General features: G+C 42.6%; 1 protein-coding gene across 3 annotated transcripts; it reads right to left on the bottom strand.

Annotated features, from left to right (window-relative positions):
• Nucleotides 1-867: 867 nt before the first annotated feature.
• LOC133558392 (voltage-dependent anion-selective channel protein 2-like) lies at nucleotides 868-10,641 on the bottom strand. Of its 3 annotated transcripts, none has more exons than XM_061909747.1 (9): nucleotides 10,493-10,641; nucleotides 7,786-7,857; nucleotides 7,672-7,721; nucleotides 5,315-5,467; nucleotides 5,180-5,232; nucleotides 3,612-3,839; nucleotides 3,397-3,547; nucleotides 1,515-1,572; nucleotides 868-1,438 (listed from the first exon to the last, which is right to left on the bottom strand). In XM_061909747.1, exons 2-9 carry the CDS (start codon nucleotides 7,850-7,852, stop codon nucleotides 1,347-1,349), a joined length of 852 nt encoding a protein of 283 aa, XP_061765731.1. In that variant the 5' UTR covers nucleotides 7,853-7,857; nucleotides 10,493-10,641; the 3' UTR covers nucleotides 868-1,346. The 3 variants fall into 3 exon arrangements, with proteins under 3 accessions (XP_061765731.1, XP_061765732.1, XP_061765733.1); XM_061909748.1 differs by having other exon boundaries at nucleotides 7,786-7,854; nucleotides 10,493-10,623; XM_061909749.1 differs by having other exon boundaries at nucleotides 7,786-7,870; nucleotides 10,494-10,621.
• Between the last annotated feature and the right edge of the window lie 7,036 nt (nucleotides 10,642-17,677).

Raw genomic sequence — 17,677 nt, 5'->3', positions numbered from 1 at the left:
AGCACCTCCAAGTCCGAGTCCATGGTTCTCGCCCGGAAAAGGGTGGAGTGCCATCTCCGGGTTGGGGAGGAGACCCTGCCCCAAGTGGAGGAGTTCAAGTACCTAGGAGTCTTGTTCACGAGTGGGGGAAGAGTGGATCGTGAGATCGACAGGCGGATCGGTGCGGCGTCTTCAGTAATGCGGACGTTGTACCGATCCGTTGTGGTGAAGAAAGAGCTGAGCCGGAAGGCAAAGCTCTCAATTTACCGGTCGATCTACGTTCCCATCCTCACCTATGGTCATGAGCTTTGGGTCATGACCAAAAGGATAAGATCACGGGTACAAGCGGCCGAAATGAGTTTCCTCCGCCGTGTGGCGGGACTCTCCCTTAGAGATAGGGTGAGAAGCTCTGCCATCCAGGAGGAACTCAAAGTAAAGCCGCTGCTCCTCCACATCGAGAGGAGCCAGATGAGGTGTTTCGGGCATCTGGTCAGGATGCCATCCGAACGCCTCCCTAGGAAGGTGTTTAGGGCACGTCCAACCGGTAGGAGGCCACGGGGAAGACCCAGGACACGTTGGGAAGACTATGTCTCCCGGCTGGCCTGGGAACGCCTCGGGATCCCCCGGGAAGAGCTAGACGAAGTGGCTGGGGAGAGGGAAGTCTGGGTTTCCCTGCTTAGGCTGTTGCCCCCGCGACCCGACCCCGGACAAGCGGAAGATGATGGATGGATGGAAGAGTTTAATCACTGACACTCTCCAAAAGCAGGGCCACCTTTTGAGGAAATCCAGGATTAATGATCGTGTGATTTGGTTTTTTTGTGCAACATCGTTTTCTACCGACAGAGCGAGACAAATATGTATTCAAACATGCCGCGACAGTAAAAGAGGTTATAAAGTTTAAAGTCAACCTTTATTGCAAAGCTTTACACGCCTGATTAGTGTCATAAAGAATGGACAATCAACTGGGTTATTTATTCACTAACACATCAAGGGGGAGTAAAAGAACCCATTGTACAGTCTTGCAAAGTAAAAGTCGGTGAAGCGAGATAAACAGGATGAGCGAGTGAAACAATAGGAAGCGCTTTAGTTGATAAAAAGGTAAAAGGCTAGTGTGCAAAATAACAGCTGAGTTATACATTCTACACCCACTTAAAGCGACACGCCACCGAAGGTTTGTGCAACCTGGATTGTCACGCTGAGGAAGTTTCCACATCGAAAAAAAGTGCAGGGGTTGTGTCAGACTGATGCATGATGGGAGTTACAGTGAGAGGATGCTAGCTGGTGATCATGATGTTCAAATACTTGAAGGAATCCGACACAAGGGATCCACGCTCCACTATCTTCGTCGAAATGGGGAATGGTCGACCTCATGCTTCCAGCTCCAGTCCCAGGCCGAGTTTGTGACCGCCGGCGTTGATATTCTTCCCGTCCACCAGCGCGGACAGAATGAGTTTCATACCTGTAACAAGAAATATTTAATATAAGACCTCTACAGGTTTGTTTTATATGGAATGAATGAAAAAGTTTACTCTCACCAGGCCTAAGAGTCTGACTGTATCCAATCCCTACCAAGCTGGCGTTGTTCACCTTGGCCTGCACGACATTGAATTCATTATCAGAAACATCTGCATTTAATGAAACATATTTAACAATTATTGGAATATTGACAGTTATAAAGATCCCAATTTAATCACGTAAATTTATCCAGCACAGTCGAAAAAAAACCAAATTCCTATTCACGTTCAATATTATAAAATAGTTTAATAACAGTATGCTAAAAAAGTATCAATAATGCTAAAATACTTTTTTTTTTTACAAATATACTTCACAAAATCAGTAGCAACAATAAGTGATGAATAATGCAATAACAAATTACAGATTACAAATTCATTTAATATAAAGTTTGAAAAAAACAACAACGTTAATAGTAAATATTTGCTAATTGTTTTCATACATTTTCTTTATATACATATATACACACAACACAGGCCAAAAGTTTGGACACACCTTCTCATTCAATGTGTTTTATTCTAATTGTAGATTATCACTGAAGGCATCAAAACTATGAATGAACACATGTGGAGTTATGTATTTAACAAAAAAAGGTGGAATAACTGAAAACATGCTTTATATTCTAAACCGTGTGCTTTTTTGCAAGACGGACTCTGATATTAACTAAATAAACTATAATGAAATACAAAACTATGTCTGTAAATAAATAAATAAATACATATTCTAATTTCTTCAAAATAGCCATCCTTTGCTCTGATTAATGTTTTACACACTCTTGAAAAGCTTCAAGAGTCACCTGAAATGGTTTTCACTTCACAGGTGTGCTTGAAGCTCAGGGAATGAACGCCAAGAGTGTGCAAAACAATAATCAGAGCAAAGGGTGGCTATTTTGAAGAAATTAAAATATGTATTTATTTATTTATTTACAGACATCGTTTTGTATTTCATTATAGTTTATTTAGTTAATATCAGAGTCTGTTTTGCAAAAAAGCACGCACAGTTTATGGACAAGGACCTACAGTTAAAATATACATCATCATATAATATACAAAATACAGTACAATACAAAACATATCAAAATCTACCCTCCAAATAACCATTTACAATTTAACTTATAAATAAAAAAGGAATCTTTAAATCTACCAAATCAGTCTCAAAATCCCATTATTCAAATTTGATTAAATGGTTGCATCTTGAAAAATGTGCCATAATCTCATCATACATACAGAATATAATTTTATTGTCATTATTACAGTGAACAGGTTCAAAGAACAAACAAATTGGTGCATATGCAATAATATAAATGGTAATAAAAGATTAAAAAAAAGATATCTCCCTCTCTCTTTGGTGTGCAAAATGTACTAAGCATAACATCACAATAAATTTAGCTTCAAATGCTTTTAAAAAATGTTTACAAATGTTAAACAAACATGTTTTCAGTTACTTCACCTTTTTTGTTAAGTACATAACTCCACATGTGTTCAGTCATAGTTTTGATGCCTTCAGTGACAATCTACAATGTAAATAGTCATGAAAATAAAGAAAACACATTGAATGAGGAGAATGTGTGTCCAAAATCTTGGCCTGTACTGTATATATATTTGCAGTAGCTCGCAATAAATCAACAAAACAGAGACAAAAGTGTAACGAGTTGATCTCACATTATTTGTATTCTCATTAGCCCGCAACTACAACACAAAGCTAATATGTTTGTTCAGATGGTTTAGCATATGTTGGCCTACACTAGATACATTTTAGCACCTTTAATGTACAAATTCTATCAAAGTGAATTTTTCTTTCACACGCAGTAAGTGGGGGAGTGCAACTGCATACGAAACATAACAATAAACAAAAGTGTGTGTGTGTGTGTACATACATATACACACAAACATGTTGTGCACTCACTGATATGGAGGCACTGGAGTCCAGCTGGTATTTCGCCGCGATTCCAAAGCGAGTGCCGTTGCTGCCCGCTGCCCACGCGAGATTGACGGCCGTCTCTAGCTGGTCGTTAACCTTCTGGTAAATGGACCCCCCGAACTCAGAGCCATTGTTTCTGCAGACACAATAGGACAGCGTTGTTATATTCAATCTTTTTTAAGCGTGACGCACGGACGTACACGTTGGTGTGCAGCTGGAAGTCTCCCGTCTTGTAGCCGACGGCGAAGTTGCTCTGGAGCATCCTGGACTTGGCCGTGTCGAAGCTCATCTGGTAGCCCGCCAGCCAGCCCTCGTAGCCGGCCACCGCCGCTCCGTGGATGGTGGGGCCGGCGAAATCCAAATCCACGTCCACTCCGCCGTGGAGGTACTCGCGCTTGTACGCCGCCTTGATTTTGCCGCTCTTTTTGCTGTGCAGACAAAAATACAGTGGAAATGGATTTACGAACCCTTTTATTTGCAAACTTCTGGATTTACAAACTTTTTATGCCTGTGTGTGTGACCCATGTCTCTGTGTACGAACACTTGATTCATTCATTTTGTGTCACGCCTGCAGGCAAAAAGCAGGGCGCAGCATTTTTGGGGAGGCGGAGACATCCATGTCACTTGCTGCAGTACATTATACTAGGAGTCACTTCTCAGCGCTTCCCCATGTCCCTGGTCTGTGTTTTTTTCGCCTTTTTGCTAACTGAATATGAGTCCCAAAAAGACTAGCCTGGGAAGAAAGGAATTGGTGTTGTGTGACAAAAAAAAGACCATTGGCAAGGAGTGCATTAATGCATTTCAGTTTTATGCTCTTTAAACCTTAAATAGTCTTCCTGAAAATGTGATACCAGTCAACATTGGCAATGTTCAAATCCAGCCTGAAAACACGTTGATTTAATTGTGCATAAGACAACTGAAAGTATTTTATCGACAGTATTTGATTTTTTTTTTAACTAATTATAATTATTTTCATGATGATTGTATTTTCTTTTAAATCATGTGTCCTTTTAAATTTTCTGCAAAGCACTTTTAATTGCCTATGAATAAAATTGCCTTGACCAATGGTGCTCACAATTATGGAAGAATCGACAAAGCAGGCTTCGTACCACAGCAAGTTTTAATTGTAACGAGAACAGATTTTTCTGGAAAAACATGCCTCTTTCAAAACCCACACAGCCCCTTGCTCCCTTTTGTGATTTCTGATAGTTTGTAAGGGCACCAAAAGGATTTCTGTGTGTGCGTGTGCTGACAGAGCTGCACATACGGAGGAAAGCAGCTTGTTGTTGTTTTGGCTTTGTTAGTTAAGAGATCCATCACCCACTTGCTATGTATGTTTCTATATTGTGTTCAAAGTGTACAAACCTTCAATCAAATATGGACTTTTGTCATATTTACATTGTTTATGGAAAAAAATGTATTTACTATACAAACTTTTCGATTTATAACCCTGTTCTAAAAGCAAATAAATACGGAAATCAAGGTTCCACAGTAATTACACAAAATAAGGCGTGGGTTGGGCGTCCAAATTTTTGTATTATTTTTATTGGTCTTTGGCATGTTCTAAAAACGTTTTAAATATTTTAAAGTTTGAAAAAAATAGAGGAAAAAGTTTAAATTGTAATATTATTAAATAGTTTGGTTTTAGCCTTTCACACAAAATGAAAAATATTGAAATTATTTTTCAGTGTCCGGCCCTCGGTAGAAAAACTTTGGATTGGACACGCTTGTAAATAGGGAAGGAGTGTTTTGATTTTTTAGTACATACCCAGTATTTGGTGAGAATGTGGTGTCAAAATTTAGTTTTAGTCCCTTGGTGACCTAAAGAAGCAAATCAGTGTGTCACTTTATCGAAATGTACGGCAGTAAGATGGAGGTCCGTAACAAGTTTAATAAAACAAACCTTATCCTCGATGCAGATTTCCGTTCCAAGCGTGTTCTCCGTGGTCCACTTCTCTGTGAAAGTCAGTCCGTACTCAGCCCACTTGTACTTGGTCTCCAGGGTTCCGATCACCTTGCTGGTGTCCACGTTGGACGAGCCCGAGGTTTTAAACTCCTGCAAAGCATCGTTATTCAAGCATGTCAACGATACAGGTGCAACAAAAACAAACATGCACGGGGAAAAAAAGAGCCCCCTAAATAAAACATTCCAGACACATTTGTACACTGTTTTCCCAGTTATTTTTAAACGTAAAATCTACAAATATTATCAACTATGAGCTTGAGTTTATTTGTAACATGCATGCATACAACACGATACACCACAATTTCCAGTTTCTCTATTTAACATGTTCGAAAAGGAGTAAGAAGAAGCAGAGCTTATTTAATCCTACCCCTTTTCCTTTACATAACAGTTCCTCAAACTTTTGTTCACTTCCTGTTCTCAGTTTAATTACAATATACTCCATAAGTGATAACAATAAAAATAAATAATAATAATTGGTGAAGTAAGTTATATTTCATATGGTGAGATGAGTAGGATTATCTTGAAAATTAATGAATGGATGAAATAAATTCAGAATGTTTATCATGGTTCTTCTTTGTACTTTGTAAACACTAAGTTTGAAGAGTTTTTTGAAGTGCAGGGTTTCCCGCAGCGCTTTATTGTTAAGGCGGCTGCCTTAACAATAAAAAAAGCCACCGCCTAAACTAACATCTTAAGCAGTACGTCTCTCTGCTGCGCTGCTGTCCCCTAGCATTGTCACACCAACAGAACCGTCTGATTGGTTACACGCAGAGCGGTAAAACGGAGTGAGCAGAAAGGTATTATGCAGGTAAGGCAGCGGGCTCTCCCCAAATTATAATAAACACCTCTCAGTCAACTACTAGTAACATCACTATGAGCCTGTTGACATTCCAGAAACATAAGCGGCAGCTAAGCTCACTCGCAGTCCTTGGGGTGAAGGCTAATTAGCTTTTAGCGTAACTTTAGCTCATTGTGTGGTGTGTGTGCATGCGTGTGTTACGGACAGCAAAGCCCTGTCTGTCTGAGAAAAAGACAAAGCATTATTGACCTACAGTTAACAACTAAGTTATTTCACTTGACCTTTTATTGTGTTGAAGCAGCAAAAAAGGACATTATGTTAAATAAAGAGTTTCTGTCTCTGATATTTTATATAATAATGCAACTGCATCATAAAGCCTACATGAACTCCACGGTGTTCATTGATGAACAGTCTCTCCTATTGCTATTGTACTATTTTTTCAGCTATAGTTACATTAATCATTAGTAACGTAGCAGCCTAGTTTTGAATGGCAGGGTCCCTGCTATCACAAGTTGATGAATTAATTAATTAAAGTTAAATGAATTAATTAATTAAAGTACTAATGATGAAAATATAACATTTACATAATACAAATCAACTACAGGCTTCTTAAATGCTGTAATAAACTAAGCATGATGACTTGAGCATTTGTCAGCATGTGGCCCCATTTTAACTCTTTGTTTTCCAAACGCTTATTGCAAAAGCTTACTCGCAGTAAGTAATTAGTTTAATTTAGTAAGTCATTATTTTGTCATTATTGTGACTTAGTAAGTCATTATTTTGACTTAGTAAGTAATAATAATGACATACTTATTAGTATCTCAGGTAACTAGGACTCGTATAACGCCTTTCAGCGATGAGGTGGAGACGTGATGGTGACAGGCCGGGTTACCAACCCTCGGTTGGTAGAGCGGCCGTGCCAGCAACTTGAGGGTTGCCGGTTCGATACCCGCTTCTGCCATCCTAGCCACTGACGTCGTGTCCTTGGGCAAGACACTTTACCCACCTGCACCAGTGCCACCCACACTGGTTTAAATGTAACTTAGATATTGGGTTTCACTATGTAAAGCGCTTTGAGTCACTAGAGAAAAAAAGCGCTATATAAATATAATTCACTTCACTAAGTCACTCTTCCCCCATCCCTGCCACGCTCCCTCCCCCAGGAGAGACACCAGTATGTCCAAATATTTTAAAATACATTTTTCTCTAAAATTAAATTTCTCCCCTTTTGTTGAGAGTAATTGTTGTATATTCTTGGGTGGCAGATTCTAGTTTGCTTTGTGTATAATTTTAGCTGTTTGCAAATTCAGTATGTCGTGGAATTTCAGTATTTTTGATTCAATGAACAAAGGGTTTGTACGTTCCCTATATCCGACATTATTTATTATTCTAACTGATCTTTTTTGTAAATGTAAATGAAGTGTACTTTTGTAGTAATTCTCAGATATGGTGACACTATTATAACAAAGTGGTGTATTTAAGGTGTTTTACTTACCACTCCACTTGATGACTTTGTCTTCACATCGAGCTTCACCAGTCCAAATCCTGCCAGCACAATGAGCGTATTTAATATTCATTTTCAACCCAATAGAAAATAAACTAGGGTTACCATATCCCTTGCTGAAGATATCCTTGGCTGACTTCCCAAGATCTGCATATGCTGGAGGGACTGCCATTGCTTCTGATCACAATACATGTTATAAAAGGAGTAAAAAAAAACATTTTTTGTTTGAAAATACTTGCTACTTATGGGAAATTATTTAAAAAGTAGCATCCATCCATCTTTTTCCGTTTATCCGAGGTTAGGTCGCGGGGGTAGCAGCCTAAGCAGGGAAGCCCAGACTTCCCTCTCCCCAGCCACTTTGTCCAGCTCTTCCCGGGGGATATTGAGGCGTTCCCAGGCCAGCTGGGAGACATAGTCTTCCCAACGTGTCCTGGGTCTTCCCCATGGCCTCCTACCGGTTGGATGTGCCCTAAACACCTCCCTAGGGAGGCGTTTGGGTGGCATCCTGACCAGATGCCCGAACCACCTCATCTGGCTTCTCTCGATGTGGAGGAGCAGTGGCTTTACTTTGAGTTCCTCCCGGATGGCAGAGCTTCTCACCCTATCTCTAAGGGAGAGCCCCGCCACCCGGCGGAGGAAACTCATTTCGGCCGCTTGTTCCCGTGATCTTGTCCTTTCGACCCAAAGCTCATGACCATAGGTGAGAATGGGAACGTAAATCGACCGGTAAATTGAGAGCTTTGCCTTCCGGCTCAGCTCCTTCTTCACCACAACGGCTCGATACAACGTCCGCATCGTTGAAGACGCAGCACCAATCCGCCTGTCGATGTCACGATCCACTCTTCCCTAACTCGTGAACAAGACTCCTAGGTACTTGAAATCCTCAACTTGGGGCAGGGTCTCCTCCCCAACCCGGAGATGGCACTCCACCCTTTTCCGAGAGAGAACCATGGACTCGGACTTGGAGATGCTGATTCTCATCCCAGTTGCTTCACACTCGGCCGCAAACCGATCTACTGAGAGCTGAAGATCCCAGCCAGATGAAGCCATCAGGACCACATCATCTGCAAAAAGCAGAGACGTGATCCCGCGGCCACCAAACCGGATCCCCTCAACGCCTTGACTGCGCCTAGAAATTCTGTCCAAAAGTAGTAAAAAGTAGCATTGATTTATAATTTTAACCAGTGCAAATAGGTGAATAAACACCTGCTTGACATATTACAGGTCTGTCTCAGAAAATTAGAATATTGTGATAAAGTCCTTTACTTTCCGTAATGCAACTAAAAACATGAAAATGCCATAAATTTTGGATTCATTACACATCAACTGAAATATTGCAAGCCTTTTATTATTTTAATATTGCTGATTATGGCATACAGCTTAAGAAAACTCAAAAATCCTATCTCAAAAAATTAGAATATTTCCTCAGACCAAGTAAAAAAAAAAGATTTATAACAGCAAAACAAAATCAAACATTTGAAAATGTCAATTAATGCACTCAGTACTTGGTTTGGAATCATTTTGCACGGATTACTGCACAAATGCGGCGGGGCATGGAGGCAATCGGCCTGTGGCATTGCTGAGGTGTTATAGATGCCCAGGATGCTTCAATAGCGGCCTTCACCTCATTTGCATTATTGGGTCTGGTGTCTTTCAGCTTCTTCTTCACAATACCCCACAAATTCTCTATGGGGTTTAGGTCAGGAGAGTTGGCAGGCCAATCGAGGACAGTAATGCCATGGTTAGTACACCAGTTATTGCTGGTTTTGGCACTGTGAGCAGGTGCCATATCATGCTCGAAAATTAAATCATCATCTCCATAGAGCTTTACAACAGATGGAAGCATGCACACAGCTGCATTGACTCTGGACTTGATGAAACACAGTGGACCAAAACTAGCAGCTGACATGGCTCCCCAAACCACTGCTGACTGAGGGAACTCCTAGAGTTCAGGAGTGGCTTGACCATGGGAATACGGCTATTGATAAGCTCTATGGAGATGATGATTTCATTTTCCAGCATGATCTGGCACCTGTCCACAGTGCCAAAACCAGCAGTAACTGGTATACTGACCATGGCATTACTGTCTTCCATTGGCCTGCCAACTCCCCTGACCTGAACCTCATAGAGAATTTGTGGGTTATTGTGAAGAAGAAGCTGAAAGACACCAGGCCCAATAATGCAAATTAGCTAAAGGCCGCTATTGAAGCATCCTGGGCATCCATAACACCTCAGTAATGCCTCCATGCCACGCCGCATTGATGCAGTAATCCGTGCAAAAGGATTCCCAAGCAAGTACTGAGTGCATTATTTGACATTTTCAAATGTTTGATTTTGTTTTGCTGTTATAAATCTTTTTTTTTTTACTTGGTCTGAGGAAATATTCAAATTTTTTGAGATAGGATTTTTGAGTTTTCTTAAGCTGTATGCCATAATCAGCGATATTAAAATAATAAAAGGCTTGCAATATTAAAGTTGATGTGTAATGAATCCAGAATATATGACATTTTCATGTTTTTAGTTGCATTACAGAAAATAAAGGACTTTATCACAATATTCTAATTTTCTGAGACAGTCCTGTATATCGTATTGCGGTGCCCGAGTGCAGCTGAGATAGGCTCCGGCACCCCCCGCGACCCCTAAAGGGACAAGCGGTAGAAAATGGATGGCTGTATTGTGGTTTAGTAATGAAGGATGAGTGCTAGCTAGGGGCGTTTACTAGCATGAGGACGCTTGTCAAAAATCATTTTGTCAAACTTGTCGCCATTACTTAAAATAAACAACCCAATAAACAGTGCCTGGTTGTACTCACCGAAGTATGTAATTCAGTAGTTAGAGTCTCTGAAAAGGAGAAATGTTTGGTAAGAACGCCGGCCGGTTTAGGACGATATGGAGGCACGACTGACCTCCGTGATCAGGACCCGCAGCTTGCCTGTTGCAAGCCTGATTAAAAATAACATAAAACTTTATTATCCTTTAAGAAATATATAAATATAGTGGAATATTACAATTATGACATTCTTTGAAGGCATGGATTATGTTTTCAGTTTTAGCCGTATTTTTTGTAAAAAGAAAACGCCGGTGTCGAAATCTGAAGCAGGCATATGAGAATACTACTAAGTTACCATAGCAACCTTTTTTCCACTACAACTTTATTGACTTGGGCATTATAAATATTAGACGTAGACAAACTCTATCCATCCACAATTGTTCCTTTATTTTTTTTTAAAAATATATTATTAATTATGTTGCAATGTACATTTTGCGTACATAAAAGTCGATTTCTGAACATGAACCCTAAATTCTCCCCTTGGATTAATGATTTAAAACAGTGGTTCTCAAATGGGGTTACTTGAAGGTATGCCAAAGGGTACGTAAGATTTTTTTTAAATACCGTATTTCATATAGTATGCGCCTGCCTTGAATTACTGCCCGGTCAAACTCTCTTCCCAAAATAATTAGCGCATGCTTAGTATTACCGCCTGGTCAAACTCATGACGTCACGATCATTTTCAAAATGGAGGAGGCTGATTTCAATACTGAAATCGTATAAAGGGAAGAAGATTAAGAGCTATTCAGTAGGATTTAAGGTCCAAGCTTACATCGCACTCAAATTTTTACTGCATACCTTTGGTAAGTGCGAAGAGGTTTTAAAATAATTAGCACATGCTTACTTTTACCGCATGCCTTTGGTAAGCGCAGGAGTGAGAAGAGGTTTTAAATTAATTAGCGCCCTGACGGTGTTCTAAAAATAGCAAAAAATCAAAAATCCTTTATAAATATATTTATTGAATATATTCAACAAAATAGGAATGTAATAAACTGTGAAAAGAATTGCAACATTGCAATATTCAGTGTTGACAGCTAGATTTTTTGTGGACATGTTCCATAAATATTGATGTTAAAGACTTCTTCTTTTTTTGTGAAGAAATGTTTAGAATTAAGTTGATGAATCCAGATGGATCTCTATTACAATCCCCAAAGAGGGCACTTTAAGTTGATGATTACTTCTATGCGTAGAAATCTTTATTTATAATTGAATCACTTGTTTATTTTTCAACAAGTTTTTAGTTATTTTTACATCTTTTTTTTTCCAAAGAGTTCAAGAAAGACCACTACAAATTAGCAATATTTTGCACTGTTATACAATTTAATAAATCAGAAACTGATGACATAGTGCTGTATTTTACTTCTTTATCTCTTTTTTTCAACCAATAATGCTTTGCTCTGATTAGGGGGTACTTGAATTAAAAAAAATGTTCACAGGGGGTACATCACTGAAAAAAAGGTTGAGAACCACTGATTTAAAATGCATTAATACAATATTGGAAAATGCAGCAAATAAGAAAATCCCTTAAAATTACTGTCTGCATTGGAGGAATGCAAGTTGGGGTTTTTTAGATAAGAAAATATCTAAAAATATCTTTGGCTTTTTACGTTTATACAGATATTGAAGATAAGAAGCACAGAATGCCATATGATTTTAAACATCCAGGAGTGCAAACAAATTTGAAACAAATGTGCTTGTCTGTCGCTGGTGTGAAAGTATGGAATTCTCTGAATAAACACTTAAAAAGTTGCAAGAATATTTTTCCATTTCAAAGAGTTACAAAATAGACAACTGGAATTATATCAAACTGATTTTTGATTTTGATTGGACGTGCCGTTGTGAAAATGCTTAAGCGAAAATTAAAAAAGTTTCTTGGAGTTCGGGTGTTGGTGGAGGGAACAGTGATAAAGTCATCTAAAATAATTTGTGTTAAAAAGGGGGCGGATAAATATAATAATATTCTTCTTACATCTGCTCCTTTCTGATCATGGAAAAGTATGAAAAACAAAAAACAATGAAAGTGTCGACTGTACGTGACATTTATGTATGCATTTTCATGAAAGGAACAAAAATAGATGATGATTGTTCGGCCGAGTAAATGTAATGTTATTGTGTATTCTGAGTGCCATTTTTTTGTTGTCATTATGCACTGTTTGTGTGTTCTATTGTTCAATAAAAATACAAATAAATGTATACATGTATGTACATAAATAAACATATACTATATTGCCAAAAGTTTTTGGCCACCTGCCTGGACTCACATATGAACTTGAAGTGCCATCCCATTCTTTCAATATGATCTGGGTCCACCTTTTGCAGCTATTACAGCTTCAACTCCTCTGGGAAGGCTGTCCACAAGGTTGCCGAATGTGTTTATAGGAATTTTCCACCATTCCTCCAAAAGCGCATTGGTGAGGTCACACACTGATGTTGGTCAAGAAAACTTGGCTCTCAGTCTCCATTCTAATCGATCCCAAAGGTGTTCTATTGGGTTCAGGTCAGGACTCTGTGCAGGCCAGTCAAGTTCATCCACACCAGACTCTGCCATCCGTGTCTTTATAGACCTTGCTTTGTGCACTGGTGCACAATCATGTTGGAAGAGGAAAGGAGTCTGCTCCAAACAGTTCCCACAAGGTTGGGAGCATGGAATTGTCCAATATGTTTTTGGTATCCTGGAGCATTCAAAGTTCCTTCCACTGGAACTAAGAGGCCAAGCCCAACTCCTGAAAAACAACCCCACACCACAATTCCTCCTCTACCAAATTTCACACTCGGCACAATGCATTCCAAAACATACCGTTCTCCTGGAAAACTCCAAACCCAGACTCGTCCATCTGATTGCCAGATGGAAAAGCGTGATTCATCACTCCGGAGAAGACCTCTCCACTGCTCTAGAGTCCAGTAGCGAAGTGCTTTACACCACTGCATCCCACACTTTGCATTGGACGTAATGTATGGCTTAGTTGCAGCTGTTCGGCCATGGAAACCCATTCATTCCATGAAGCTCTCTGCGTACTGTACGTGGGCTAATCGGAAGGTCCCATGAAGTTTGGAGCTCTGTAGCAACTGTGCAGAAAGTCGGCGACCTCTTTGCACTATGCGCTTCAGCACCCGCTGACCCTTTTCTGTCAGCTTTCGTGGCCTACCACTTGGTGGCTGAGTTGCTGTTGTTCCCAAACTCTTCCATTTTCTTATAATAAAGCCGACAGTTGACTTTGGAATATTTAGCAGCGAGGAAAGTTCACGAATGGATTTGTTGCACGGGTGGTATCCTATGACAGTTCCACAGTTACAAATGTTTGTAGAAACAGTCTCCATGCCTAAGTGCTTGTTTTTCTACACTTGTGACCAGGAAATACTTCCAGGAAAGTCTGGATGACAGCAGGAAAGTCTGTGGGCGGCTAGTTACCCAACCCACTAGTCTCCTAGCCAGGAGACACCCAACCTTTGACTACGAAAACGAATAAGGAAAAACAACCCGAAGGCCCTCCGAGAGGCGGGGTGGAAGATGGGCCTAACAGGACTGACTACTCGGCAACGACTGGAACGGACATCGACAACGAGATGAAGACCTTCCGATTGTCCAGGTGTGTATGGGGGAAAGTGACCACATACAGGGGCTTACGGATTCATCAGGGGAGGAAGAAAAAGGAGAGCGAGAAGAAAGGCATGCAACATCCTTGCACTGCTCCGGCAGATAAGACAAGCAGGACCCCCAGCCGGGAAGAGAACCACAGAGCCGGGGGTCCAAACATTGTTGATATGCGGACGGTAGAGGAAGAACCCCCCGAGCGGAGCAGTACCCCCTTGGCATGTGAGCATGCTGAAGGTAGACCCGCAAGCCCCCCAGTCACCCAGCAAACAGAAAAGAGGGAACCAGGAAGAAAGCGCACCATCAAGTGGCCTAGGGCAAGTGATGTGAAGGCTTGGCAGAAACTGGACTCAGACCTCAGTCTACTGCTGGATAACGCATTACGTGGTAAAGTGGACAAGAAACTAAACCTTCTTGGGAACATCCTGTACGAGGAGTGCAAAGCTAGATTCGGTAGCCTCACCAAGATGCAGAACAATTTCCACCCAAGAGAGGGCAGAAGGGAGGCTGAGATTGACGCCCTGGTGCAAGATCGGCGCCAGCTCCGCAGGAGATGGAGGAAAGCAACTGCGGAGGAGAAAGAAGGCCTGAAGGTGTTATGGGACGAGGTGAGACAGAAGCTGGGCAGCATGCGAAGAGCAGAGCGTAATCGCAGACGCAAGAAAAGAAAGGAGAAAGATAGGGCTAGCTTCATGAGGAATCCTTTCAAGCACGCCCGCCAGCTTCTGGAGGAGAAAAGAAACGGGAAACTGGAAGCCACCAAAGAGGAGCTTGAGCAGTACATCAGGGGCCAATACAGTGACTCAAAGAGGAACGATCCTTTAGGTTCACCAGGATACGTCCCTCCTCTTCCACCTCCAACCACGCAGTTTGACAGCTGCCCTCCTCGACTGAGCGAGGTAAGAGCAGTGGTCAAGAAAGCGAGGTCAGCATCAGCTCCTGGGCCTAACGGAATCCCCTACAAGCTATACAAAAACTTCCCCTAAGTGCTGAAATGCTTGTGGAAACTAATGAGCACAGCATGGAAGAAACTACTCATTCCGTCGGAGTGGCAGAGAGCTGTGGCGGTGTTTATTCCGAAGGAACAGGAGTCCCATAACATCAATCAATTCAGGAGCATTGCTCTGTTGAATGTCGAGGGAAAGATCTTCTTTGCAGTCATGGCCAAGAGACTAACATCTTATCTCACAGCAAATGGCTATAGTGACACCAGCTGCCAGAAAGCAGGAGTACCAGGTTTTCCAGGATGCGTGGAGCATTCTTCTATGATTTGGGCACACATCCAGAGGGCCAAGCAAGAGAAAAACGACCTCCATGTGGTGTGGCTTGACCTTGCCAACGCTGATGGTTCTGTCCCTCACAAACTCATCCAGTTTGCATTGGAATTCTTCCACGTCCCTGTTTCCATCATCAACCTGGTAACCAGCTACTTCAGGGACTTCCAGATGTGCTCTAGCCTTCAAGATTTTACAACAGGATGGCAGCGTCTGGAAGTAGGCATAGCCATGGGGTGTTCCATCTCCCCAGTTCTCATTGTCGCAGCTTTTGAAATCATCCTCCGCGGAGCCCTTCAGACTGTAGGTGGGATGAGGCTGCAGACAGGGCAGAGGCTTCCACCACTCCGAAGCTACATGGACGATGTCACTGTGGTACTGCAAACAGCCCCATGCATGAGAAGGTGTCTGAAGAGGCTGGATGAGCTAGTGACATGGGCACGGATGAAGATAAAACCCTCCAAGTCACAAAGCTTCTCATTGTGCAAAGGCACCATGAACGACAAAACCATCTTTGTTGCAGGAGGTGAGCAAATCCCTCTACTGGTCAACCACTCCATCCAAAGCCTGGGGAGGCAGTACAATGCGGACCTGTCGGACAAGCATGCAGGCAAGGCAGCACGGAAACAACTCTCAGAAGGCCTAGCGAGCATCAACAAGAGCCAGCTCCCCGGAAAATACAAGTTGTGGTGCTACAACTTCACACTGTACCAAAGGGTTATGTGGCCACTGAAGATGTGCGAGATTCCATCCTCAACAGCCAACGGGTTGGACAGATTAGCCAACTCCTACATCCGGAAGTGGCTGGGCCTACCGCGTTGCTTCTCCGACACTGGCTTATTTGGGGCAACTTTACTGCATCTGCCGATTCAGTCCATCGCACTGGGCTACAAGCAGGAGAAGGCCAGATTGGTTCTCGAGCTGAAATAATCCTCAGATCCTACAGTGAGGAATGCACATGTACCAATCCGAACAGGCCGGAAGTGGCAAGCAGGGCCAGAGGTTGCCAAGGCCATTGGCAGGCTCCAACACCAGGAGATCGTTGGCAGGGTGCAAGTAGGAAGAGCGGGGCTTGGCTGGGGAGATTCTCCACGCCTGTGGTCCAAGGCCACAAAGAGGGAACGCAGAGCTATGGTTGTGGAGGAGGTCTCAAGGGCGAACCAGGAGCAATATACCATCAAGGCCGGGTCTCAAGGTCGCCAAGGAAGATGGACCACTTGGGAAGGTACCATCAGCAGACCCATCAGCTGGGCCGACCTATGGAAGATGCCCCAAGCCAGACTCAGCTTCCTACTCAGGGCAACTTATGACACCTTGCCATGAACCAGAAACCTCCACCAGTGGTACGGCCAGGAGGAGAGCTGTCCCCTGTGTGGTGCTCCCAACGCCAGCCTGCAGCACTTGCTATCAGGTTGCAAGATCGCGCTGACACAGGGTCGCTTCAGATGGCGGCATGATCAAGTCCTGATAAAACTGGCAGAAATCCTGGAGAACCAGTAGACGAGAGGCCAACAGCCAACCCATAGCAAAGCAACGTCCTGTCATGTTTGTGAGGCCAGGGGAAGGCAAAGGAGACACCAGCCGAAGAGGCCCCCGCAGTGTACTCTCTCTGGCAAGGGGCTGGAGTATGAGGGCTGACATTGGCAAACAGCTCCAATTCCCCCGTGAGATCACCACCACTTCACTCCGCCCAGACATTGTGCTGTGGTCTGCTGTTACCAAGTCTGCCATGCTGGTAGAGCTTACCATCCCCTGGGAGGAGGGAATCCAGGCAGCCTACGAGCGCAAAGCAGCCAAGTATGCAGATCTGGCTGCTGAGTGCAGAGAGGCAGGCTGGTCCACTACCATCTACCCTGTGGAAGTAGGCTGTCGGGGCATCAACCATAAGGCTGCTCCGAGGTGTGGGATTAACTGGGGCTAAACTCCAAAGGGAAACAAAGGCCCTTGCTGAGGAAGCAGAAAAGGGAAGTTTCTGGTTGTGGCTGAGGAGGAGGGATAAGTACTGGGGGTCGAGGCAATAAGATGGGTCAGCTGCAGGGGGTGGCAGGGAGACGTCTCTGCCACCGCTTCGCCACCAGGAGGCGTTCCGGGGTTAAAGACAGCGAAACTCCAATGAGCGGTGGTCCCCGGCTGATGACCCTGCAGCAAGGAGGCGCGTCAGGCATACATGCCCAGCAGAAACAACACCATATCTGTACAATCAATCTGGATGAGTGGCCAAATACTTTTGGCAATACGGTGTATATAAATATACTTTGCCATTTTCTTCCAATTTTTTTGCATGTTAAATAACAATGCACA

Source organism: Nerophis ophidion, linkage group LG08 (genome assembly GCF_033978795.1).
Source record: "Nerophis ophidion isolate RoL-2023_Sa linkage group LG08, RoL_Noph_v1.0, whole genome shotgun sequence".
In the NCBI taxonomy this organism is placed as follows: Eukaryota; Metazoa; Chordata; class Actinopteri; order Syngnathiformes; family Syngnathidae; genus Nerophis; species Nerophis ophidion.
This window is presented reverse-complemented; position numbering and strand designations above follow the sequence as displayed.

Excerpts from the sequence above, each read along its gene's own strand:
- LOC133558392 (XM_061909747.1), bottom strand. The coding sequence starts at position 7,852 with ATGGCAGTCCCTCCAGCATATGCAGATCTTGGGAAGTCAGCCAAGGAT. Across the intron at positions 7,722-7,785 it reads TATCTTCAGCAAGGGATATG|GATTTGGACTGGTGAAGCTC; the intron begins GTAACCCTAGTT and ends TTGTGCTGGCAG. Across the intron at positions 3,548-3,611 it reads TTCCAGCTGCACACCAACGT|AAACAATGGCTCTGAGTTCG; the intron begins GTACGTCCGTGC and ends TTGTGTCTGCAG.